Below are 27,894 nucleotides of genomic sequence, written 5' to 3'. Positions count from 1 at the left end.
CCATGGCTTGGGTTTCTTTGGTCACTAAGAGGTAAATAAGTTTTTGAAGGGGAATAGAGATGTATAGAGACAGACACACAAATATATGTAAATCAAGTTCTTACTATCCTTAGGATTTCTGTGGCACACTTAACACTGTTCTCAGTCAGTAAAATTTCCAGTGCTTTAAAAAATTGTATAAAGCTTGCTGGGATTATCTGAGTTGTCATCTAGCATTCAGGCTTTATGCTGCATACATTTTTGATTAACTACCTGGGAGTTCTTTTTTTCCTAAATTTGAATAGATAAGACTGACTCAGTGTTATGGAGGCACAGGATTCAGATTTTTGGATATGACTGAATGTGTATTTTCTCCAGATTTACAGAATGTTACTTGAAAGTAACATTTTTAATTTGACCAGGCATGAAAATACACTTAATAATCCATTCTTTTAGAAATTTAGGAAAAATCAGGGAAGGGAAATGGAACTAGAAGGATGCTCATCTGCTTTGCACTCAGGATGTGGATCACGGCATCTGTGAATTCAGGTGCCTGTACGATGTGGTCTCTTCTTCTTTTGTTGTTCTGTTATCACCTAGAATCACCAGTGCTGTAGAAACATATAATGATCGAGTCAGAGAAACTACAATATTATTAAGGAATAATTAATACTTGGTAATTAACAAATCTCTGAAAATTGTAACAGTAGGGATTTGTAACAGTAATAATGTTACCAAAAAACATCTGGCAACAGTAATTGTAACCTGGATCCCATGTGCCTTATGAGAGATTAAGGACATCATTGTTTTCTTGCCTACCTGCAACACTAAGAAATTTGCTAACTGAAGTGGTAAAGGAATTTAGGAAAATGTGTAAGATACTGTAAGCTCCTCACTCTCACATTTTGTCCATGCAACTTGGATTTTCATCCACCTCATGAGCTTATGGCCACAGGGCCCTTCAGTCTGCTCTCTCAACATTCAGATCAGAGCCATATTCATCTCTGTCAAGCTGTCCTATGAGGAGAGGCTGAGGGAGCTCGGGCTGTTCAGCTTGGAGAAGAGGAGGCTCAGGGGAGACCTCATCACTCTCTACAACTACCTGAAAGGAGATTGTAGCCAGGTGGGGGTTGGTCTCTTTTCCCAGGCAAGTATCAGCAAGACAAGAGGACATGGTCTTAAGTTGTGCCAAGGGAGGTTTAGGTTAGATATTAGAAAGAATTTCTTTACAGAGAAGGTAATCAGACATTGGAATGGGCTGCCCAGGGAAGTAGTGGATTCTCCGTTGCTGGAGGTTTTTCAGATGAGACTGGATGTGGCACTTAGCACCATGGTCTAGTAACCGCAGCGGTAGTGGATCAAGAGTTGGACTTGATGATCTCGGAGGTCCCTTCCAACCCAGCTGATTCTATGATTCTATGATGAAGTAGAAATTATTTGGCCCCTTATTTTTTTCCTTTACTTATGTTAAAAAATGTGGAGAAAGCATCTAAATCTGTTTTATTATCAACAAGAAAAAGCTGGCCAAGCACTGAGGAGAGAGTATTCACAGCAATGTGAATGCCGATGCGCAGTAAAGGACGTTTGTGTGTAACTCCACACCAGCAGAACTTACTAGTATTATTACTGTTATATTTATTTTCTGCTTTTAAAGAATTCTTATTTGAAACTGGATTTTATCCAAATCTGCTAAAAATTTAACTTCAATATCACACTACTCCTCATATAAAACAAGTCTTGATGAATCTTTTGATGTTGTGATTTGCCAGTATTTAAGTAGGTATCTTTTATTGCATGCTGTATCCAGGCTCTTGGGCCAGGGTTTAATATATAACTTAATTTCCTCTTTTTATTATTTGCCTATCTCTCTTTCAAGTATAATTTTTTTACACTGTCATCTACAGTGTGGTTGTCTGTATTCACTGAAGCAGGGACTCTGCATAAATCCTCCTCTTGCCTGCCTGGCTCTCCTTGTGTTTCTGCTCAGGTTTCATTGATTTCATTGTGGAACCCACTTTTACTGTGCTGACGGACATGACAGAGAAGATTGTGACTCCACTCATCAATGAAGCTTCCCACTCTGGCATGTCTGGATTCAGGCGCTCCAGGTGAATAACCTTTCACCTTCCCCTTCACTCTGCACATGCTGCTATTGCACTCAACTCCTCCGTTTTCCTCCCCTACAGTATGTTTTCCATGTGGCTTAAAGACCCATATCTGCATTGCCAACACTACAGCTCACCTTGTGAGATAGCTTTGTGCCCGGGGGAGGGCAAAGAGGGAGGGTGACATGAACCTGAGTCATGGCCCCAAAGGCAGTGAGCACACATGGTTGTAGCCATGCAATCAGGTGCACTTCAGTGCTCTCTCAGTCACTAATGTCAGAGAGAAGGTAAATAGAGTCATTGGGAGGCCCTCATTTCTTCACATCTAGAAGTATAAATGGGATTGAAACAAAAATGATGACTGGAAAGTATAAGCACACTCTTGTGACAGTATTGTTATGCAAATGTGTGAAGAACTACCAGAATTCACCTGGAGTTCAGGTGTAGGAAGTCTTGGCCCATTCAAACTGTATTATAGAGATACTGCTCTTTTAGTAGTTTATTGGCAAGGCATTTTTTGGGATTCAAATGCCTCATGGCTAGTGCTCCCTAAAGTAGGGCTACCCTCAGGGTTCCCTCTCCCAGGTGACTTCTTTACTCTTGGGTGAACAAAGAGCAAACACTTATATCTTTCTTTGTTGGTAACCTTGTTGCCTTTATTAAAATGTGCACAATGAAGCATCCATCCTTGAAAGACAACTGTAGGATCTGTAACCGAAACGAGTGCCTGATTTCAGCCTCATCTGAGGACACCAAGTCCTGGACAGAGGTGGATTTCCTGTCCTGTGCCTTAGTGAATTTTAGGAGACTCCTCCTCTGACTTATTTTATTTCTAGAATTGTCTGACCCTCCAATAATATTTAGGGAGTGGAGATGTACAACGAAAGTAGTGACAGCACTTTGACTGATTCTATTTCTTAGTGACCATGGATACCAAAAAATAGTCAAGAGAAAAGCTGCCTTTTATTTCTAGCAATGGCTTGGTTGTGCTCTTTGCTTTAACATTGATTGGCCTGGGGTGGGACAGGAGAGAAGGGAAGGATAAGGGATTCAAGCTTAATTTTTCCTGGGTGACTCTGTTATCTGACTTACAGCTGTTATTTCTTCATAGTTGTATTTGAGTGTACAGGATACTGATTTCTTCTGTGTTTTGTGATATTGTGCCCCAGCCTAAATAACATTAGTCCCTCCGAAGTTAAAAGATCAAGTGTCAAGAGCACTGGGTCCGAAGGAAGTGCCTCACTTAACTGCTCCATACTCACTGTGGACTTCAAATGTTTTAAAGCCACCTGGACTGAGGTGGTGCAGCAGAACAGGGAGAAATGGAAAGCGCAAGCCACCAAAGGTAACAGCCAAGCTTCTTAGCAAAAGAATAAAAATTCTTTTGACCTCTTCTTCTTCAAGCTCTTCTTCAATCAGATTATTCTCCAAGTAAGCACTGTTAGTTTGAGAGAATCTGCTTTTTGAGTTCAACAACCCACACTGAATTCAGAAGGATAGGACTATTGTGACTCATCTGTGCCTTATACTTGCCTTATATGCTCTTCTTCAGAGTACCTTATGCTCTTCTTAAGGGTGTCTTATGCACTTCTTAAGAGTACCTTATATTTCTTATCTTCTTATGAAGAGGATGTGGACAATGGGAGGGAAAAAAGTTGTGAGGGAGTTCCCCTAAAGCCATGAATCAGACTCAGGGTGGTGCAAAAATAGCTGGAACAGTATTTTAGATATAGGTTATCAGTAGTTCATTGTTAAGGTTGAAAGAGGCATGGATAGTATTTCAGGGGAGAAGGACAGAATATTCTGAATTCATAACTGGTTTCATATTTCTGGTGATAACTTGGAAAATTAATTGGAAGCTATACTGCAAATGCTTGTGATGTCATCAATCTGGGAGGGACTGTAAATATTTCAGAAGAATATGAGGGTTGTGTTGGTTAAACGTTGACCAGGGTTCAATACTCTGATGCAATTGAAAAAAAATCACAGCCAACATCCCCCCATCACCGAAAAAAACCCAAACCCGACCCAACCCAAACACACACACTAAAAAAAAAACCCCAACACACTTTGATGAGACTCCTCTGGCATTCTTCTCATCTTTCCAGCAGTAACAAGGCCCTCAAAGCCCTGCTGTGCCTAGTTTTGACCACTGCTGTTCAGGAAACATATGGACCAATTGTAGACAATGCAGAGTACAGCAATGCAAATTATGATAACTTGTCTGAGAAGGTGTATAGCTGAAAGCATTTTTTTGAAGACTACTTCAGCTGAAAAATAAGGGAACTATTTTTTTATTCAAATACCCTGGGCTGTTAAGAGGAGAAAAAAATTGTCAGGTTATTATAAATGTTATTATAATGTCTAATAAGTTAGACATTAGCAAATCTCTATTATTGGAGTTCTTTTGGAAATAATGAGAGTCATCTTTTGAGAATGATTTAGTTATAACTGCCCCTTACCTCCAGGGGCTGGTTGATTGTCCAAGGTCTCCTTGACCCCTCAGGTGATTTTGGAACCAAAAAAGGAGGAATGTTTAAACTGTGGGTTTTTTTCTTTACGAAGCTGGGATGCAATTTCTTCTGTGATCTGAATGGTTATTACTCAAACCCTGTTTTAATGGAGTTGTTTTATTTCATGTAGATGGAAACAGTTTGATTTTAATGTTTCTAGGTGTGTTTAGCGGTACAAATATACATATTTTTTTAATTCTGGAAGAGTTATACAAACATATGGCTCAGCATACCTTTCTATGTTCTTGGACTCCAGAGCAATTTCATCAATGTCTTTGCTCAGCTGCTGTCTTGCTCCTGACTTGCAGCAATTTTCTGCACTCTGGCCCATCTGCCTTGGCCTTAGTCTTATGCAGCAAGGCCTGCCACTCAGCAGGGACTGAAATTGCCGACCCTTGCCAAACCATTGTCAAGATGCACTGCCAATAAAAACAGTTACTACTAAGAGAATACAACATTACCTGTTAGTTGACAGCAAATAGCAGTTGGGGATCAGAAGGGAAGGAATCTATTATTGTTACTTTTGTAGCTAATATTATTATTAAATTATTTGTACAATACTCTATTCCCGTTGGTAATGGCATTGTTCCTAGAAGCCTCAGTGAGCAGTTTTTATCCTAAGTGTGGTATTTATAGAAAATTTCTCATAGTGTGTAGGCAAAATAAGTGGGCTTATTACTGATCTTTTTCTACTTAAAAGATCATCATTAAATAGATACAAATAGCTATTTAAATTTAATCATCATTGAATAGCTACAAAACAAACACCTTGAGGTGCAAAGCACCATTTAGATAAAGTATTTTCTTACCCTGCTTTTGACAAGAGGCACTCATCCAATGGTATTGTAGTCTCCTGAGACAAATTTCTCTCCTGCGGCTCAGGTGCAAAATGCAGCTTTTTTCAGATCTTCAAATGAGAGGAATCCTTCTGTATGCAATGGGACTCTGAGATTAGCTCAGTTGGTTAGAGCATGGTGCTAATAACACCAGGGTCATGGGTTTGATCCCTGTACAGCACATTCACTGAAGAGTTGGACTTGATGATCCTTGTGGGTCCCTTCCAACTCAGAATATTCTGTGAAATCTATGAGACTCCAGAAAAAATATCAATATGTATAGCTTAGCTAGCACAGATTTCAGGAATGATTAGTGGAGTGAGGGAGACTAATTGAATTATGGTTTTGTGTGAACCATAATTTATTAATTTAAAAATTAGTTTACTTTATGTAGCTGCTGACAAGGAAATGGACATTGGCATTTCTTATAAGGACAGCTTTCCACTTTTGTACCCCATTGGTACATTTTTCTTAAAACTGGTTCTGATTGACTCATAAGAAGTATTTGACAATGTAATTTTTACATACCGGCCAAGATCCTACTCCTGTGAGGAACAAAACATCTTCCTTATACATGTCAAGAATACTTCCCTAGGACTGAGGTAGACTTCACTCAGCGTTTTATAGGATCTGCTCCTCTGTCAGCTTATATAGTCTCTCAGAAAACAAGAGATACATCTGTGGATTCTTATCACGATTAAAATCACTGCTTGATGGGGTCATAAGGAGTAGGCTTGAATATTGTCAACCCAATAATAGGTTGGTTACATCTCTGTGCTAGACTCAGTATGGATACGCTTATGATCTGAAGCTGCATAAGCTCACAGGTTCCAAATTGAGTGTGTGCTGAGCTACTCAGCTGCTTTTGCAGATTAAGTCTCTATTGGTCATGCAAAAGGGGAAGAAAAGTATGGAGTCTCTGCCCAGAGTTTGTGCACACCCAGTCAGGTTTATTAGTTTGAGGGACTGTGGTTGTGTTCTGCTTTTCAGTGGGATGCAGGAAGCCACACAAAGCCCTTGCAGCTGAGTCTGTTGGGGAGTGCTGTACCTGACCTGAGCTAGAAATGTAGTGGTCTCTATACCTGGAGCAAAAGTAATTTGCAACCTGTCTTACAAGTAAGTGTTACATAAGTACCTAATGTTTGGATGAGAACAAGAATAGTATCTCGAATGGAGGAAAACGGCTTCTTTGTGAATTTTTTTTTAAATCGAATGACATTATTTTGAGATCCTGCTGTTGTTCAACACTCACTTTTGAATTTATACCTTTGTATAGTTGTGATTGACTGTAAAACTTCTGGGGATGGCATGGCAAGCACTGGTAGCAATATATTAGTTTGCCGGGAAAGGATGGAGCCATAAAGAAAGGATAACTCTAAGTGGAAGGGAAGAGATAAAGAAGCTGGCATTGGAAGCAACCTGGAACAAGAGGGAGAAAAAGTAGATATCAAAGAACCAAGACTTTATGTGCTTAGAGTTACCTGGTACAATGTGAAACTAAATGCTGTTTGACTCCTGTGTGTCAAAAATGAAAATAGCTTTGGCACCCCTAGAGCCTTCACTAGCTAATATCTCTCTTTGCCTTTTAAGAATTTTGTGGAACCACTTTTTCAAAGGTGAACTTTATATGGTAAATAAAGGACACGCACATAATAAACACTTAGGCCAGCCTGGGATATTATTTTCAGGATACTTTGTTAAATGTTCTCGTGTGCTCTTTTTCTGTTGTCATTTCCTACATTTTTTTAAGTAAAAGCTGTTTGCATGTGAAATACTGAAGTAGATTTAGATGTCAGTTGTCAAATTGACTGATAGTTGTGATTTCTTTCCTTGTTTTGCTTATCTCTTTGCTGAAGATGCGGAAGAAAAAGCTAAGAAAGAAGCAGAGGAAAATGCCTATCAGGGAACAGATGAAAAGGAAAGCGAAAAGGACGAGAAGCCAGCCGAAGATGCCACAGCAACAAATACAGAGAACAGCAAAGAACCAAATCCTGGGGAAGGCAAAAGCACAGATTCCAGTAAAAACTCTGTGAATGACACTCAGCAAAGGGACATGAACAAACACAAAGCCTCTCAAGGGAAAAACATACCTAGGACAGATAAGGGAACAGACTCTCATCACACAGTGGGAGAAGAGAAACAGCGTGTCCAGAATGGTGAGTTCTCTCCTTCCACTGAAACATAAATCCAGCCCTAAAACCAGTATCTCACCTTAGTGATGGGGGAACATGATATCCTGAAAAAGGATGTTCTGGGGCCAGAATCTCTTCCTATGTGTAGGCATAGTCACCTGCATATGGAAATCAGAAACTGTATGTTAACTTCTGAATAGCGTTTTTCCGTAGAAGATGGGGTTCATCATATCTGTCTGGGCACTTTTAGAGGAAAGGAAAAAATATTTATCTCATGGAAATGAAGCAGCCTGTTATAATACAGAGTTTCGAAAGCTGAAACAAATAGTCTTGTTTCAATGAACATCATTGCTTGGGAGGAGAAGAGAACAGAGGAGAATCCAAAGTTGGCTTATAAACTCATTTTAAAGCCAATTAAAGGCATCTTTGATTTGAGTCTCAGATATAAATATGTTTTCAGGCAGAAGATTTTTCCCCTCTCTTTTTTTAGGATTTGTTTTATCTATCCTTCTTTTGCTCAGTTTTCTTTTAATAAGGATAGTCACAAGCATTCATTTTTTGGGGGAGTGGGTTTGACAGAAATTTTATTCCAGTGTTTTTAACTTGCTGTAGAACTGAGTTAAAATAAGAATCTCATTCTGCACCCAAAAAAGGTGAAAAAATGTTTGAAAATTCCATTAAACATTAAAAAAAATTATTATACCCATGAGAACAGATCAGTTGTCTCTACATTGTTTCACTGTTATTCCCTGGATGGCTTCTGCCCCCTGAAGCTGATATCAAAAATTGGCAGTACAGGCGCATTGACTGGTCACAAACTTGGCTAGTATCAGGCAGTGCAAAACTAGCAAAAAAGACACTTAGAAGCTTTGTCTTAGAAAAAGACTGAGTGAGCATATAGGCTTTGAAAGTCCCAGGTTCAAGCAGTGAGTTTAGATGGCAGGAGATGCAGAAATTCTGTTTAAAGCATTTCTGATATTATTTTCATGGTTGCTTGCCTTTCGCATTAATTCCTTCATCACTAGGGTTTTTCTAGATTGGAGGGACTGTGGGAATCAGAGCTGTCATGCTCTTTATGATTTTTCTTCAGTATTACATGGGTGAATAGGAATGGGCCCCCCAGGAAATCAAAAATGTTAGGGATATATGAAATCCCAGTTGGACTGCATCAAACATTTATTTTGAAATCCTTTGTTTTACGTGCTTCTAATAGTATGGGGATTAAGTGTTCTCTAGTGATTTTGATAGTACCTTTTTCTTCAATGCTTCTTGGATGCAGGTGTCAAAAGTGCTTTGAAAGGAATTATAGTGATTTCTGAAAATTAGCATCTTCCTCAGGAAAAGAAATTCTGCTCCTTAATTTATGGGATTATGTACCTGTAGGAGGTATGATCACTGCAGAGTCTTTGGAGACTGATGAGATCTTAACATTCGTATCTCTGGATTCAGCACAGCTTCCCTTATGTTAATATCTCATCATAATGTGTTTACCTCATTATTTCTCTGCTTCTTTAATCCCTTTCAGAAAGATCATTATGATCATCATTCTGCTCTGCTGCTGGCACTATGGCAGGGTAGATATTACAATACTCAAAAGTCTCCTATTCATAATATTCAATGAAAGTTCAGAAATTGTGTCAGGTGAGTTTAAAGTCTCTCTGTCATTCACTGCCTGTGTGCTTTCTCTGAGAGACTGAACTGTGAAATAATGTGTGTGTAGATGTTCAGCATCTTTTCCTGCACACAGTTAGCATCAAGCAACTTCTTTATGCAATGGTTAGAAACCATTATTATCTCATCATTACCATCATCTGTATGATGGTGGAGGAAATGCAAGAAGACTTTTGTGCTTTGCTGGGTACATTTTTGTTTCATGTCCTGAAGAGAGTATCCTTCTTTTTTTTTTTAAGGCCACCCTTATCAAACAGACACCTAAACCCTGTTTGGATCTGCTCATACCTCTCTGTTCAAGTACCCCAAGTCAGTGTCAGTGTGATCAGCTGAGGAGGGTGCTGCTTGTCCTGTATCATCTTGCTTTCATTTTTCTCTCACACATACAGTGAGTTTAGGAAGAAAAACCTGAAAAGTTTTGAATAAAAGCTGAACAGAACATGCTTTTTTCCCATCTTGTTAAATATTTTAAGATTTGGAAACCATTCCTCTTTTCTACTATGATGGATCTTAATTGTCATTGATCCACTGCCATCCAAGAATAACAAACATGTCAGTGGTTAGGGCACATTGTGGAAGAGGGAGACCATGCTTCTTTTCAATTTTTCTTTTTTTTGGAGCTGTTCCAAAAATAAATATCCACTGCCCATGAGTATTTTGAAGGCAGATCAGATCCTCTTTAACATGTAATACCTTTAATCTTGATCCAAAGACTGGGAGGTACCAAAACAGGAATAGAAATGGAATAAGCATCACTTTAATACAGCCCTGTAGCATACCTCATGTTTACAAAATTCTGAAGCGAGACTTCTACAGCTTTTTGTGTTAAAGTGTGTGTTACAAATTCACAGCCATTACTCCATGAGGAAAGGACAAACTGCCTGCTCCCATCTGGGCAGACTGGTGTATTTCACTGGGTATCTGAAGGAAGGACACCTTCTTTGCTACTGTTTGGACACTGCAACTGAAATAGCTTTGTTCTGCTGCAGCTCTCCCTTTAAGTTATTTTTTATTTGATCTTGCATTCAGCATTCACATTCAATGAAGGGATGGTCTAGGAAAGTCTGATGTGCTCTGCTGTATGACTAATAGAGGACAGAAAATGAGAATGACTGGTTAACTTTCCTGGCTTCATAAAATACCCCCCAGCTCAAGCTGCCATTTTAATTCTGTATCAACCATTGCTCTGTCAAAGGCCTTGATTTTCTGGTTTGCTACAGAGACTCTAAAGGCAGTTATCAATGCTAGGATGATTGTTCCCTGATACAGTCATCAAAGGACCAACCCAAATGAATCTGTGGATAGCGCGATCTGGTAAGAGAAAGCAAGACAAAATTATATAGGCCTGTTTAGGATATCTAAGGTGGTTCTTTAAAACAGAAACTTATGATGAAGTCTTGCAGGGTCTTAATCCCTTAAAAGCATAAATGTTTCAGAGTCCTGATTTTGAAATTAAATTTATACTCAGGTTTTTAGTGGCTTGCATACAATCAGAGGGATTAAGAGTTTGAATGTGCACTTTAAATGGTTTTATAATTAGAATACATTTAAAAGTAGATTGTAAAGCTTGCTTTTCTGTAGGAGATGGAAATTTTTTTGGTGCTTTATTCCTTTTGAATTCAGAGTTTTCCTCCTAAGGAACGTCTCCTTTGGATGTTCCCATTTGATTGAGTTATAGGCATTAATAAACTGCAGTCTGCATTAAAATCCTTATAGTGTTTCTTATTGCTTCTCTCTAGGTGAATTAAACGAAGACAATAAGTTAGACAAAAGAGATAAGTCCAGTGTGGGGGATGAATTAAAGAAAACAGATGGTAAGGACAACATTTTATTGCATTTTGTCACCCATTTTTATATGCAATCTTTTGGTTCCTAAATATCTGTAGTTTATTCTAAAACAAAAAAAAAGTGTGGTAACCAGAAACAGACTTAAGAGAAACAGTCATTAGATTTGAAAAAAAGCCATTAGGGCATCCTGAGGGAAAATCATTCCTTTCACGTAATGCCTAGCACCATTTAGTTGAGCTGGTAAGCCTTATCCACCAATTTTTGTGCAGTGCCTGAAAGAAAAATCCTGGATTATTAGAGTTGCATAGTAGGAAATGCGGATTTGTGAGATTCTATCCTTCTGACTTTCTTTGGGCTGTATTCTGCTGTCTGTAAGGACAGGCTGCATTGGAGATGAAGAAAACAGAGCTAAGAAAAATACTGTACAAGATGTCCCTGTTTTACATGATCACGTTATACTACACCAATACAAACACAAAGCTTTCTTGACTAGTTGTCTGAAGGGGAATTTGCCCAGTGTTGTCAAACCAGTGGTGTGAGAAGCAAGCAGCAGTGAACACATCAGCGTAGAGGTCCTCTATTGAAAAGGGAATTGATGAAACATGGTTGAACTGAAGCAATCCCAAGCCATAGGATGACTTCATGGTCATCTGGGAATAATTTCAAATGAGTCTGAGCCTAGTGTAGAGATTCACAGACATTTTTAGCAGCCTCAGCAAACTGGAAAAATAACTCTAAATTCTGTGGTGTGTTTACTCTTAGTTTACTCTTATGCACTTCCTCACGTGTGTACCACAGGGCTCTGAGATAGTATCTGAATCCACATTGCTTAAGGCAATTGCTGAAGTATTAGGTAGCAAACTAAATGGAAACAAGTTTTCCAGCATTTTCTGTGTATGTCTCAGTGAAATTCACTGAAACATAGCTATTCCTAAATATACAGTGCTTTGCTTTGATGGTCAAGAAAGACAACTTCATTGTAAGTACTGCAGTTTAGTATGATACCATGTTTTCTTTTATTTCTTCTTTTTAAGAAAGTATTTAAATTCCTATTGCTCTAGCAAATGTGGCAAATAAGAAGAAAATATTTTACCTCAATTAAAAATGTAGAACATTTCATCTAGAAGCATGTAATAATTTCAGACATAAATATATACTTTTTCTTAAGAGGCTCCTTAGTAGCAATTGTTTAGAAGAATTCAGTTATTTTGGTAAGAGGTCACATTACTTACATAGTTGTGTTATATGTCTGTCAGGAAAACAGTCTTGAACAAATACCATTTACAGCTTTTACTGCAGTCATGCAGAAATTAAGCACAAATACTCAAATAACATGTTATTCTTCAGATGTTCATGAGTATGTGCAGCTCTGTATGTAACTATCAAGACCCCAGAAGGATTAATGGGCAGAATGACTGTTCTCCCTGCTCCAGTTGGTGATGGCTGAGCAACAGCTGTGCTGGAAGGCTGCAACCCTTGCAGGACCATGTGGATGCAGAAACACTGTGGCGTTTTAAAGAGTATTCAGGAGCACCAGCCCAGCCAAGAAAGTAGACCCGTGAATCCCTAGCTTTGAGGACAAGGTTACATTTGAAGGTCTTAGAAAGATTAGGGGCACCTATTTAGTTAGGCTGGAGGACCAAGAAGTGAATATTTCATGCAGACTTGAAGATAGAGGGTGTGAATTTGGTTGCTTGCAAGTTGCTCATATTTGTTTGAGTTATTTATACTTGTTATTTGTTATTTTTTCTCCTGTAAGAGGAAGTTCTGCTCCTCTCCTTAGGGAAAAGACTAATACCATGGGGCCAGTTGAATACAGTGAATAAGCAACTGTAAGTCCATTAGAAGGACAACTTGTAAGCTGAATGGTTTTCATTCAGACACCGTAGAGACAGGTTATAGATAATGATCTCATTGATAAAAATCAGGAGAAAAATTGTGAATTATGCACCTAAGAAAATAAAGCACGTGGCACTTCTGTTTTGCCAAATACTGCACAACCTGTTCTGTCCATTGCTCACTCCAGAGCAAATCTCCTTACCAGCATATGGAAAAAGGAACATGATCCATGGGTAATACATAGCTGTTTACAAGCTACTGAAACGTTCACGCGAAATTATGTTTTCTCTGGTGCCAGTGCATGGTCTTTCACATGCAATATGCTGGGAAAAAAGATGGAGCGGGGGAGTTAAAGAGATTGAGGTTATGGCTATAATGCAGTCACTACATCTAGTTTGCTGGTGAGTGAAACTCAACCTGGACTTTTTTCAGGGTCAAGGGTACTTGGATTTTACAACCTCTGTCTGTTCTTGGGTTTTCCAACCTTTATTCAGTATGTAGCGCAGGGAGTATTTGTATTAAACAGGTGCCTGTGTGTGTAGATTTACCATGAGGGCTTAAGCTTTCTCACCACTACCCATTAGCATCAGCTGAAGCCCTGAATTCAATCGACGTCAGTCTGCTACCCTGTCCTGTGGTGCAGGCATCCTGCATCCAGAGAAGAAAGTTCAGAATGTATTTTGAATAAATCTTTGTAGGATCTGTATCCAAGTTGCTTTTTTAATTATATACAAAGGAAGTCATTGTAGTATCTTCTTATAGGAATACATACATGCCAAAGTGATTCTAATATGTTTGTCCTTCTACTACATGAGGAACCTAGTGACCAGGGACACATAATAAAATCTGTCTCATATTGACACAAAGATGTTGAAACTGCACATCTACACTGTAGTCACAGGTGTGAAATGTAGCTTCTGTGTCAATTACCTTGAAGCTACCCAAAAATACTTCCAGTGCCTCCAGGAACAGCAATCAAGCTTGATGAGACAGCGACGAACTGTGAGTCTAGCCAGAGCTTTGTACAACTGAGTCTACCCATACCAAAGCCAACTATATTAAACCTGGCTTGAGAATGGCTATGTAAGCTGCATGCCTTGGATTTCAGACTTAACTGCTTCAAAATCCTGTGCAAGTCTCTTGAACATAGGTTAGTCTCTGCATGTTAATCTGATCTTCATAGTATTGCCCTTTTTTTCTGTTCCAAGAAAAGAAATGTGGGGCTGCCATTTCCCACATAAAGACACAGCCCTATCAGAGACATCATCAGCACAAGTAGTTCCTGTGGGATAGAACACTTTTAAACCATTTTGGAAAACTTAATTTTCCCATATGAAACTGTAAGAAGTCACATGGACATGATTTTTACCTACAAGCCAACCTTTCTTTTTTTGCAATTTCTTTTTTTTTCTCATGAAACTAACAACAAATGAGAAAATTATTCTTCCCCACTTCAGACTGGATATAAGAAAGAAAATTTTACAGTGATGGTAGGCAAACAGTGGAACATTTTGTTCAGTGAGGTGGTAGATACTACATCCCTGGACACTTTCAAGGCCAGGTTGAATGGGGCTCTGAGCAACCTGACCTAGTTGAAGATGTCCCTGCTTATTGCAGGGGAGTTTTACTAGATGACCTTTAAAGGTCCCTTCCAACTCAAACTATTCTGATTGCATGATTCTATAATTACCGCTTCCACAGAGTATTTCTACCACCTCCTCATTTTTTTTTTCTCACTGGGAAGAGATTCTGCAATGTTTATGCAAAGGTTTCAGTGTAACTCTTCATTCCAGGGACCAAAATGCAGTTTATTCAATCAAATATACTCTCTCAGCTACAAATTGTAGACAAATAAAAGGTTCCCTTTTTGTGTGTTTGTCCTGGCAACTTATTATTTCAGTGGTAACATGCACGTTTTAGCACAGAAATATACAGGATATTTACGTGTTCAACAGCTGCTGCATACGGTGAAAGCCTGTGCCCGGGGTATGTGTGATGAGCAATGCTCCCACCTCGTGGTCAAATCGAAATCCTGCGTTTTGACAGGTCTCTGTTTCAATACTACATTCTTCTATGCAGTGCAACACAATAGAATATAGTATAGTCACTATAAAATAATGTAATATAATACAATATGCAGCCTTTTAAATATGTGGACTATATTACAGACTTACCAGAAATTGAGGTTTTAGCTTGCTTTATTTGATTTTGTGAAGATATACTGTTGCTTCACAGTAGTTAAAAGCCTTTCCTATGTGTTCTATACAGTGCCTATGCTGACATGTAGAGCTGCCTTTTGGTCTTAATTTTTCTTGATAATCATTCCTTGACCAGCAAGTGAAAAATTCCCTGATTATTAAGTTAAAATATGGGACCTTCATTTCTTTCTGTCCCAGTCGTCCCAAAAATCAAGTGGCAGAGTAGCTGGCACAGAATGTTGTTATCTGAGAATGCCTTTGGTACGGGAACACAGTGGTGTGAAGAAGCCAATTATACAGACAGAGTTGAATTGACAAGAGTCTTCACAGTTTCATTTGGCAAAACTGCTCACCTATTTCAGAATTGCCTGTCTGTGCAACCTCCTGCAAGATACATTTTTTGTATGTGTCAGTCTAGTCAAGACTGCTACATAGCAATGAACACTAAGCAGAATTCTGATGAAAACCTGCTTATGTAATATATGTAATGCTGGTGGTTTTTTAAAACAGGTTACTCAAGCATATAAATGAAGAGCATTTGGCTATGTCTCCTTGAGAAAGGTAAAAAGGTAAATTTCAGGTCATATAAATAATGGTACTATTTCTAATTCTGTTCCAAAAAATAAGCTGATCTCTCCATTATTGTCAGAAGCAAAAAGTTTGTAAGGCAGACACATTGTATTTCTCCTTGCTGCTTGATAGTGCTCTTGATAATAGATGTCATAATCTGGCAAGAGTGGCAAATTGGAATTACAGTAGTCTAAGACTGCTTCTAAAGACAGTTTCCTTCCCTTTCTCACTTCTTTTTTATGGCCTGTTAGATGAATTACATTAGAGATTATTGCCCCAAGTTACAAAGCAGAAAGTTTTGTACTGTTAGCTTCTGTAAAAGCTTACTTGAAACATGAAGGCATTTTGCTATCCAAAAAGATGTATTTCTGCATAATTTGTCTCTGCTGAAGAATTGTTCCATAGTAGTGCAGTTTAGGAAAACTTGAGGGTGGAAAAGCTTCTGTGCTTTTTAAAATCCTTTTTGTGCTCTTTTGAAAAAAATGAGTGTGTCTAATTTAGCAAGTGGCACCTGAGTCAAGCTGTAATTTGCATAGAAGAATGCATTCTGAAGAAGGTTTTATGCAATTTTAATAATGCAATTTATGGCAATTTTAATAGAAGATTAACATGATGTGATGTGATCTTTGAAGCTCAATTCAAAGTACATTACTAGCATCTAGACAGGGCAAACAGTACATCCCCAAGGTACCTTTTATAAATATGCAGATGATTTTGCAACTTGACAGGTTTTTGTGTGTGTGTAAATCTTATGGAAAGTGCCTGGTTTTCCTTTCATGTTGAGACTTTCATGTGCCTGCTTTCCATTGTCCAGGCCATAGGAGCTAGATACCTAGTTTTTAGGATGCTTGATTGCTTTTTGCTTCTATTTCACATGAAGTCACAAATATATGTGACAGTTTGAAAAATTGTGAATACCATTTGTCTTGATTTAAGCAAATATTTGAAATATTCAGGTACATGGTGGAAAAACACATAATCACTGAGGGCAACTTAACTAGGGTTTTTTGAGGGTTTTATGGGGAACATTTTTTCACATTGCTTCTGGTCCTTTACATGCAGTTCTGCTCAGAGATGGCATATGGTTGCATTGCTCCTCAGGGATAACATTCGTGTTCCTCGAGGCATGTAGGAATGTGTAACTTACACAGAACATTGCAGAAATTCCTCCTTGATTTTTCACCGTCAGCCCTTTTATTGCACCAATCAGGGAATGGAGATCTGTGACCTTGCTTCTGTTATAATCCTTAGCCCATTTAGGAAAATTTGCCTGTGCAATGATGTATAGAAATTCTCTGCTTCAGCAAGAGGACAGTCCTCCTTGCTCCCCAGCTCCATGAATTTATGTTCGATCTAGTGACAATCAGGCCTCTTTTTCCTGATGTAGCACTTAACCCTGAAAGAGAAACAAGATCATGTCCAGAGGGAATGACTGAAGAGAAGAAAGAATATGAAATGGCTCCTCAAAAGGCATTGGTGACCTTTAAATTGCATCTTATCCCTTCCTCACAGAACAACTACCTTCCAATTTGAGCATACCAGCTACAGGTATCTTACCTGCTAGAGACTCTGGCAAGGTGTGGCATCCCACCCTGAAGCAGAAAGGAACATGCAGGTGCACAGATACTTATGGTCCAAAAGTGTAATCTTTATTACTTATGATCATTACTTGATCCATTGCTAGACAATTAATTCTTTTCTCTGCTTCTAAACAACTTCTTTGCTGTTCTTAACTTCAAAACCTGGGACTTGGAGGCAATAATAAATGTAGAAGAAAGACAGCAAGTGTTATTAGTTGTAAAGTGGTATTTTGTGTCAGGCTAAAGCATTTAGTATCTTAAGTCTAATTCAAAAGAAGTGATTGTCAAAAACTGAAGAGATACTGAAAAAATCCAAATGAGAATTTTTGCTTCGAGGTGATGTTTCGCATTTTTAGCCAGTTTTAAGTAAATGGTAAAAATAACAAGTTTTGTTTGAGTTAGATGAAAATGTCAGCTTGATCATTCATTTCCTCTCCAGCACTCCACCAAAAAAGCCCCTACTCTGCAACAAACATTTTTGCCAGGAGAGAAGAAACCCACTTACTTGTGTCTGACTTGGAGCTAAGCATTATACTGATTTTTCAGTTTAGTCACTCAACCAAAGAAGCCATTATTTGCCCAGCACTTATTACAAAATTCTGATTACGTATGTGACTGAAAACTTTGTTGGCTTTGATTATTCTTCTGCCTGTAGAATATTGTATTTTGTTTGCATGGTAAGGTGTTGGTAGTAGGAAGGGCTACAGGGGTGGCTTCTCTGAGAAGCTGCTAGAAGTTTCCCCATGTGTGACAGAGCCAGTTCCAGTCAGCTTCAAGACCACTGGGCAAGGCCAAGCCCATCAGTGATAGTGGTAGAACCTCTGGGGTAACAGATTTAAGAAGGGGAAAAAGTTACTGTGCCAAAGAAATTGTATCAGAGAAGAGAGGGGAGAGAAACAGCCCTGCAGACACCAAGGTTAGTGAAGAAGGAGGGGGGAGGAGGTGCACCAGGTGCTAAAGCAGGTGAAGACCATGGTGAGGCAGGCTGTGCCTCTGCAGCCCACAGAGGTCCACAGTGGAGCAGAAATCCACCTGTAGCCCCTGGAGGACCCTATACTGGAGCAGGTGGATGCCCAAAGAAGACTCTGACCCCATGGGAAGGCTCCTGTGGCCCCTGGGAAAGCCCTCACTGAAGCAGGTTTTCTGGCAGAACTTGTGACCCCATGTGGGACCCACACTGGAGCAGTCTGTTCCTGAGGGACTGAGCCCTATGGAAGGGTCACACACAGGAGGAGTTCATGAAGACCTGCAGCCTGTGGGAATGACTCACATTGGAGAAGTTTGTAGAGGACTGTCTTCTGTGGAAGGGACCCCATGCTGGAGCAGGGAAAGAGTGTGAGGAGTCCTTCCCATGAGGAGGAAGGAGCAGCAGAGACAATGTATGATGCCCTGACCGTAAACTCCATTCCCTGTTCCCCTGTGCCCTGTGGAAGAGTAGGTAGAGAATCAGGAATAAAGTTAAGCCCAGGAAGGAGGGAGGTGTGGGAGGAAAGGGTTTTAAGATTTTGTTTTACTTCACAATGTCCTACTCTAATTTCATCAGTAATAAATTAAATCAATTTCCCCAAGTCAAGTATATTTTACGTGTGACAGTAGTTGGTGAATGATCTCTCCCTGCCCTTTTCTTAAACCATGAGTTATATATTCTCTCCCCACGTTCAGGTGAGGAGAGTGATAAAGTGGCATCTGGTGTCCAGCCAAGGTCAACCCACCACTCATCCTTCTTGTGCCTTGAAAAGCGCTGGGGTTTTTGTTTCCATCCACAGTGGAACATCTCTTTATGAAAACAGTGATCTAGCTTTTGCCCCAAACATGTTCAAAGCTTTGAATTATGTTTGATTATCAAATATAGAATAAACTTTAGGACTTAATCTTTTAGATAGCTTTACATACTAAGTGTCTAATTTCTTTCATACATGCTTATGCAGGAAACTCAAATATTATTTGGTGTAACCAAACCTTTGCCAATGTATTCATTGTGTTTTTATCTGATTTTATGTATTTCCATAATATGCTGGTAGGGAAACAACATACATTAAAACAAACCTCATCTCTTTTGTCACTGATGTTATCCCAGGCCAAGTGTAATGCAAGCTGTCAAGCAAACATAAAACTCAACATCGATATGAACAGGACTAGAAATTGTTTGGCATCATGAATGATTTAGAGATAATTAGTACCAAAGCTCCAAAATCAGAACACCTTCTATGCTAATGCCATTTCCCCTCCAAGCAAAATGAATGTTAAGCACTTGGGTTGCCTACTAAATTAGAGTGATGGTATTTCAATTCACTTACAAAATAAGTATTCAAGACTTTTTCCCAACAGTATTTATTCTTGTTTTCCCTTGCTTTAAACAGGATGCAGGCATCTTTGAGTAACATTTTTTTTCTTAAAAAAACAAACAAACAAACAAACCAAACCAAAACACTGTAAAATTTCTCATCCATTAAAAATACGAATAACAGAGATTAATTAACTTGAATTAACTTGTAATGCGTACTTCTTCTTTATTTCACTGATCTTCTGAACTTTGTTTCTTAGGCCTCATACATCTCTGGTGCAATGGAAGGAAGAAAATACCATAAGCATGCAAAATTTATTTCTTCATCATCTTACATTATCTTTGAAAAGTGCCTTTCAAGGCATATCTTTCAAATGCCTTTAGCAGGAGACAGGATCATCCAGTGCTGAGAACTGAGACTTAGATTTTCAACAACTTCATTTTATTTTGAGCACTAGGAATAGCTATAACAGTGCTTTTCAGGTGGAAAAGCTACAGATTACGACTGAGTCCTCTTTAGCACTCAGGAAGACAAGAAATACCCAGGTATTTCCTACTACTTCCATCATTTGTAGTAGGAAAGATAACTATTATGTGTTATCTGAGATGCAATTAGGCTACTATTTCACCTCATTGAGCACTACATCAGTAGTAATTGTTTTATGATATCAAAGACCATACAGGAATTTGTCATTTCTTTTGTTATTTCACCCAGTGTCTGGATGGAATTGGGTGCTGTGGGAGAGAAGAGCTTGGAATAAATAGTCTTATCCTGAAAATCCTGGGCTTTTAGTAAGTGAGGGTAGAAGCTGCTTTCAAACACCTTGTCATCTTTGCTATAAACACTTGAATAACCATACTGGGTCAGACCAAAAGTCCCTTTAGCTCTCCATCACCTACCTGACAACATTTCATACCAGAGATCTTAATGAACAAAGAACAAAACCAGCACAATGTGTGTGTCCTCCCCACCTCCCCTGCAGCTTTCTGTGTTCCAGAGGACCAAGGCAGAAGTCAAATCTCTAACTTCAACTCTGATGGATATTTCTTCCATTACTTTGTCTAATTAACTTTAGAACCCTGGTACTTTTGTGTACTGGACACTGAGGCAATACAATTCAAAATTTACTTAGGCATTATGTGACAAATAACATCTTTTTATTGGTTTCAAATGTATTATTATTATTGATAATTTCATTTGGCAACTCCCTTCTTGGACCGTGAGGAACAGTGAGTGATTGTTCCCTTTTACATTCTTGGTGCCACTCATGATTTCATTTACTTTTTATTACAGTCTCCTTGCAACTCTCTCTTTTCAGGCTAAAGAGTCATAACACGTGAAGTTTGTGTATTCAACCTTCCTTCAAGTGCAACCCTTTTGCTATCTGCTATCTGTGTAACACTAGCAGTTGTGTTACACTCGGAGTTGTTGGGATGTGACAACAGAATCTGATTTTAATAGAAATGAGAAAACCTGTAGGATTCAGTTTTTTCCCCTAACTTTTCAACAGTGTAATCCTGTCATCATGTGCTTCCTTCAGAATTAAGTATGGTTATAATGCTGTGGAAATGCATATTTGAGCAGGGAAAACAGGGACCACAAACAAACCTCACAAACGCTTTCATTCACAAAGACTCAAGCATGCTAAGTAGCTTGTGGAAAAAAAAACACCTGCCTGCAGAATTCTTATTCCATATGACACTGTCCTGCAGTTTGCATTCAGCATTTATTCTTTTTAGGAGAGAAAAGTGATTTTTCATTTAAAGGCACTTTGAAAATCATATCTTGTCCTGATAGCCTGACCTGGCACCTGAGCCCTCTCTGGGCAGCACTGTGCTTTTGGGAGCTGGAGAGGAAGGAATGGAGGTAAAGAGCAGGCATTTATTTGGAGCGGCAAAGCTGGCCACCCTCAGAAGCAGCACTGTGAGGGGTCAGCTCTCCACTTCTGTTGGTGCAACCAGCGTCACACCTGTGATGTACACTCAGTGAGGAGCATGAGTCAATACAGAACAGGTGATGTTTTTGAGTTAGTCTAAACTCTCACATGAGTCTAAATGCCTCCGGGGTTCTGTTCCTGTCCTCCAACTGGGTGGTAGATTTTGAAATTTTGCATTAGACGGGCATAGTAAATACCAACTGTTAAAATTTGTAGTTCTTTTAAGACCTTGGACCCCAAATAATTTTTTATTGCTAAAAGAGAGGTAAATATCTGAGAACTGACAGTCAGCTTCCTTGCTATATGGATATACTCATATGCTGAGTAATTCTGTGTGAAGAAAATGCAAACCACAGTGTATTTTCACTTCTGTACATCAGTCTGTATAGATACATAGTTTCATAGTCCAGCAAGCAAAAGTTAAAAATGCTTTAGTATAAGCTACAAATTTATAGCAGAAATGGACTTAAGAATCTCCTTGTGGTGGGTGCTAGTATCACATGAAGGGCTGTAGAAGTCACGAGCATTTACATTAGTGATCAAAGGGAAGGCCAATACTCAACCTTGACAAACAAAGTAAGTTTGTCAGTGTCACTGAAGGCATGTACATTCAGGGAAGGCTACTTCAGATAATGATGTTGCCAAGTGAACTACTTCCTGTATCCAGAACACTCCATATTCATTCTTTTTCCTCTTTCAATTACCTCTATCAATACATGGTATATTTGCACTAGAACTATTGTGTTTAAATGAGAAGGAGGCTGAGTCACAGCCAAAGTTAAGGTCGTTGTAGGGAAACTGAATTATATCCAAAGGGAAATTTGGCTAGGAAACCAGCACATCTGCTCCATCAAGTAGAAAAACAATTCAAAGCAAATGCTGTTCTTACTGGAGTTGATGATGTAGCTAACAGAAGAAAAAGCAATGTATCATAGAATGTTAAGGGGCTGGAATGGACTTTAAAAATCATCTAGTCCCAAATTCCCCTGCCGTGGGCAGGGACACCTCCCACTAGACCAAGTTGCTCAAGGTCTTGTTCAACCTGGCTTTGAACACTGCCAGGGTTGGGGCATCCACAGCCTTTGTGGGGTGACTCAGTTCTCTACTGGAAACTTCTAGAGTCCGGAAAAAACATTGCATTTTCTCTTGTTTCATTAATGGGGATGGGAGGGGTTAAAATTCTTGTGAGTATGGATGGCATAGGAAAAAGACCATGTGTTGGGTGGTACTCTGAGCTCTGTTTCATATTCCTGGTGTGATTCAGCAAATCCTTTAAGAGATTCAAATAATTTATTTAGTCCACCCACCCCAAATGATTACCTTTCCTTCTGGGCCAGTCTTTTCTCTTTAAAAGGTTACATGTCAAACGATACATGTCATAGGATTGTTATGATCCTGTTAAGGACAGTAAATCAGGCTGAACCTTTTAGTTGGGAAACATTGGGGAAGTGTGGTACTTTTGTTATGGCTGTTACTATTGCCTGTTGTAGTTTATGTGGGAAATGTGACAATTCAGTCTAAATAAATCCAATGAAATACTGAAAGCTTAGTTCTTTAAAACAGTGTCTTAGAATTGCATCAGTGAGCAATTTACGGGGGACCGTCCTGAAAGGAAAGGTCCCCATGCTATCTGTGCAGAAGAAAAAGATACCAACTCACTAATAGATCTGTGCAGCCAATGTATACATTCATCACAGACAATGCAATCCAGCAGAAAAGATATTTGTTTTGGCAATCCTTTTTCTCCTTTGCCCAAATACTACTTAAAAAAAAAAAAAAGGATATATCTATGTCTACATCTACATCTACATAATCTACGTATACAAACACATATATAAACAGGTTTCCTGAAAGGAACCAAAAGACATTCTGATATAATCACATCTTCCAAGGCATGCCCAGCCTTACAGATGAATTCATCTCTCCTTGGGCTGAATCTTCTTGGTTGCACTTTCAAACTTTGCTGACATAAGCATTGTCAAAATAACTGTAGCTAAGCAGGGGGGACAGCCAATATAGAGTAAAATATTCATGTTCCTGTTTGAAGTTTTTCCAGAGGATTTCTAGAGAGGTATATGAAGACAATTGGATAGAGTGCCCTCTTTAAATAGAAACTGTCCTCTTCCACTAGAAATAACAAAAAAGTTTTCTTGTCTACATTTCTTCCTCAAGATCTGTTCATTGTGAAGATGCACTTGTGGTATAACTACATAAAAAACAGTTATGTTTGTACATTCAGGATAATGTTAGTCAAATATAGCCTAATTATGAGGCCAAAGGATTATAAATATTTGACAGAGGAGACAAGCAGGTTCTAAACTGCGCATATTTTGTTATGTCTTTGGCACCTCTCCATACATAAGGCTATGCTTTTCATTTGAAGTTCATTGGGAGAAAAGGGTTTTTAAAACATAGTGCTCTTTTGTGTTTGGAGCATTTTCTTTGTTTAAACTCAAACCACATGGTACAACGTTGTTGCCTTCATAAGCAAAAAGATACTGAAAAAGCTGTTAAGCAAGGGTGATCAGAGAGCCCTACAGCAAAGAAACCTAATAGAATCTCTTGATCTAAACATGCTGGACTCTGTTACGTGATCTTCTTGATGCCAAAGTTTAAATTCCAACTGGATTAGTCGGATTGCAATAGATTTTGATTTGTTCAGGACAGAATGATACTTCCTATTGAACCCATAAGAGGTATTGCCTCGGTGTGCCTCACCTTGCACGCTTTCAACAGTTAAGCAAAGCTGCACTGCTTGCAGGAAATGAGGCTGTCTAAACTGATACCCTTCTTTCTACTTCCCAGATTATCTACCCCTTGGACAAAGGGGAGAAAGTCAGCATTTGACACTTTTCTTTTTCTTTTTTTTTTTTTTCCAGATACAGAAGAGTAAAAATATATTAAAAAAGAGACTGGAAATCACTTTCATCATTTTATCTGAGCTTCTTCATTCCTGTTCTCCTCCTTCTGCAAAGACCAGTTTCTGAGAAAGGCATTAAACAACCTTTGAAATACTCTTCCTCCCACTGGCTACTTCACAGCTAATGACTCTGGGTTCAAGGGTGGGGGCCTTGGTTTTTTTGATTCTTTTGTTTTGTTTTGGTGTCTCTTTCTTTTTCTTCTTTCTTTCTTTCTTCTTTCTTTCTTTCTTTTCTTCTTTCTTTCTTCTTTCTTTCTTTCTTTGTTTCTTTCTTTCTTTTTTTTTTATGTATGCATTTTTGTTGTTGTTGTTGTTGGTTTGGGAAGTTTTTTTGTTAAAAAATCCAGGTCGGATTTCCTGATGCAAATGGTTCCATACTTCTGGACAGGTCAAGCAAATAGAAGAGGGTCATCTTCAAAAGCTAGTATTGCCTTTTGCTATGACTCAGCTTGTGAAACCAACACTAGGATGATGCAAAAGAATATAAAAGAAATAAAAAAAAAAAGAAAACTTGATAATATATTACTTTTACTCTTTTCCTTTTCCCTGAGAGTCTTTTCCAATTGCTAGTAGACAGAATTTCATATCAGTTTTACCCTTGCTGTAGAAGATTTTTGTAAGAAGAATGGTGAATTTGTAGAGTCATTTGATTATTTGTTAGGGTTTGAAATTTTTCCCAGACAATACAATGATAGCAAAATGTTTTTGTTTCTAAACAGCAGGCGGACTCACTCAACCCTTGGTTTTGTTCTCTTTTAGCATTTAGGACAGGAATAACCAACGAAAGCAATATTCCCTTGGGGCAAATTCTGTTGTCAGACTCTCAGAGCATGTATTAATATATGGCTTGGTGTTCCTGCTTAACTTGAGATTGCAGGTAATTAGCTGTTACCCACATTTTTTCATGGGCCACTAGTAATAGTTGTTTGTCTGATATGAAGATCTAGGGGAAGAGGGACAGCAGGGCATCACATGGATCAACTCTTACTTTCATCTCAATATGGTCTTTCATCGCTGACTGAATGGATAGGCCAAAGAAAAGGAAAAGCACTGTTGTGTAAGTATGGACAGACAAAACTAAAATAAGAATGTATGAGAAACATCAAACACATATGTAAGTGTTTTTCTGGCTTGGGATCTTGGTAGGGATCCAGTTAATTGTATGAAATTTAGCCTGTCTATTCAGAAATCGAGATATGTACATGTACATACAACTGTTTTTGCTGAACACCTTTCTGTTCAGGATGACTTCTTGCTGTGTTAGTCACATATGTATTTTACAAGGAATCAGACTCCTGTCATGGACCTTTTCTGTGTAAAGAACATGCAAAACATTGGCTTAGGAAGGTAAATCTGTTTCCTTTTCATGTCCAAAAGCATAGAACTTTAAAACCAGAGTTTGGGGTCTGTTCCTGCTTAAATTGTGCATGTGCAGGGATGAGCTTCCTGTGACACTAGTAAAAATTACATCAGTGAACTCAACCTGAATCCACATTTTAAATGTGAATACCTTCTCACTTAAAAGTGTTTGTATCTGGGATTTTCATTATTGAGGCTAGAGACATTTTGAGTTCTTTTTTTGTACACCAGAGTTTGAATTTGTTCAAAGCCAGAGATTTAGATTACGTTCATGCTGTGAAAAGGTTGCACTTCAAATACATGCTCTGAAAGAAGAAGTACAAAATAATTCTTGAAGTTGTTAGAACTTGCAGTTGTCTTCACTGAACCAGCTCATTTAAATAAAATATAAGGGGATATAGTGTTCCTGTTCATGAGTTCCTGGTTCAGTAGAAGCTCTGGGGTAAATTTTTGAGGAAAGTGGAGTGCTGGGAGGACAGTAACTCCACCGTCATCATTGAGCACATGCCATGTTGTGTGACAGGCAGAGGGCTGTGTCACCACTTAGTGCTTTCCCGCCTCCTCTTTCCTCTCTTCCATTAGCATTCAGCCCCAATAAAAGAAGAATATAACTTCCAGCTCTGACCAGGGTCTTTGAAGGCACACTGATGAAATATCAGTAATGCAGAAGTAAATACCGTAGTGGTGATGCAGTCTCTGCTTAGTAAGATTTCTTCCTGAGATCAGGGGGAACATACCCTAACCGAGTGTTTGGTCAGAGGTGCAGAATGATTTAGTCAATATTTTTTAAGTTACCCTTACCTTTTATAGCGACTGAAGATGCCTTAGATTATGCACAGTAGAATAATAGCAGTTGTAAAAAGCACTAAATCTTTTTCTTCATCTGTTTCTGACATATGTATTTTCTTTCTTTCTGGGAGTGACAGTAAAACCAAACAGCTTAATTCATGTCTGGTCAGTTCTTGTTTCTCATGCATTAGCACAAAGGTGTGAAATCAGGGTGGAAAATGTTTTTCCTCTGTTACTGGGGTTATTCACTGTTGGTGGGAGCTAATAAGGGAAGTGGTGGATTTGCTGTCTCTTGGGGACTGCAGATCAGAGTTGCCATTCTAGAAGAGATGCTATAGGCAAAGTTATTGGTCTCAGCACACATGTATACAGCAAAATGTTTTGTAATACACAGACAGTCAGCTAACACACCCCTGTTTTTAACTCATCTGTGTAAGGTACAGTCGATTATTAGTATTCTTAGAATGTTTTGTTGTCATGTAAAAAAAAATCTGTGTAAAAACTATTAGCTGGGAGAATATATAAAGTGAAATGTAGAAATCGAAACCCTACAAAGAGATTAGGCCGGGTGACAGTATCTATTGTGGTGTTGCCTCCCAGGATCACACCTACATTTCCTTACTTTGCCCCCGCCACCTCCCTGAAATACTCTGCAGCATTGTGCTAGTGCATCATGAGCCAAAGAATGGTATGTTTAGACACCTCCCAGTTAAACTTGAGATCAGCCACTGTGCAAATGTGTAAAAAAAAATAAAAAATAATTTTAAAAATTACATAACTGCTTTCTCTTATTTTATTCCACAGAAGGAAACAATAAAAAAAAAGTGGAAAAGGATTAGGTGTTCATCAGCTAATGGCCTATGTTTATAAAAAGTGAGAAAGTATTTCTGGTTTTACATCTTTACCTAACTTTCCCTGGATATATAGAAATTATGTTTTCAGATGCCTTCCTTTTCCAGCCTCAGTAAGACTATACAAGCAATGAAAAAGCCAGAAAGTCTGCAAATATAGGGTCCATACCATTTGCCTCATGCTGAAATTTTACAGAATTATTTGGGAGCACCCACCTGTAGGCACAAAGGTATCTTCTGGTGCCAGAGTGCTTTTTACAGAGGCTGGCATAGGCTAGGAAGCTGTGTGATAAAGACGGCACTCTTCTGCCTCTGCACAGAGGCTGCTAGTGCTCTCAGAAACCTCTCCTTGATGGAAGAGCACCATTTCTTCTGCTTCCAAAAAATTTTTGTATAATTTAGGAGGGAGGATCAGGCACTTTACCTTCTTAAAATAGAGAAGGATGCTATTGCAAGTATCCCTATCAGTGTTTTATCTTTTGTCTGGGACTAGTGTTCAGGGAACTAGCAGACCTTTGACTCATAGTGACATGGTGCTTGAAC

At 38.7% G+C, this 27,894-nt stretch overlaps 1 protein-coding gene across 1 annotated transcript in view; it reads left to right on the top strand.

The window, feature by feature from the left end:
- Window positions 1-27,894, top strand: part of LOC113964175 (calcium/calmodulin-dependent 3',5'-cyclic nucleotide phosphodiesterase 1C-like) — a 324,563-nt gene that overhangs the window by 280,908 nt on the left and 15,761 nt on the right. The window contains exons 12-15 of the mRNA XM_027676115.1: window positions 1,967-2,087; window positions 3,254-3,429; window positions 7,290-7,589; window positions 10,976-11,050. Of these exons, the coding sequence (XP_027531916.1) occupies window positions 1,967-2,087; window positions 3,254-3,429; window positions 7,290-7,589; window positions 10,976-11,050 (672 nt within the window). The remainder of the gene's footprint in view (window positions 1-1,966; window positions 2,088-3,253; window positions 3,430-7,289; window positions 7,590-10,975; window positions 11,051-27,894) is intronic.

This window comes from Neopelma chrysocephalum, unplaced genomic scaffold (genome assembly GCF_003984885.1).
Source record: "Neopelma chrysocephalum unplaced genomic scaffold, ASM398488v2 Primary Assembly neopelma1_26, whole genome shotgun sequence".
NCBI classification, from domain to species: Eukaryota; Metazoa; Chordata; class Aves; order Passeriformes; family Pipridae; genus Neopelma; species Neopelma chrysocephalum.
This window is presented reverse-complemented; position numbering and strand designations above follow the sequence as displayed.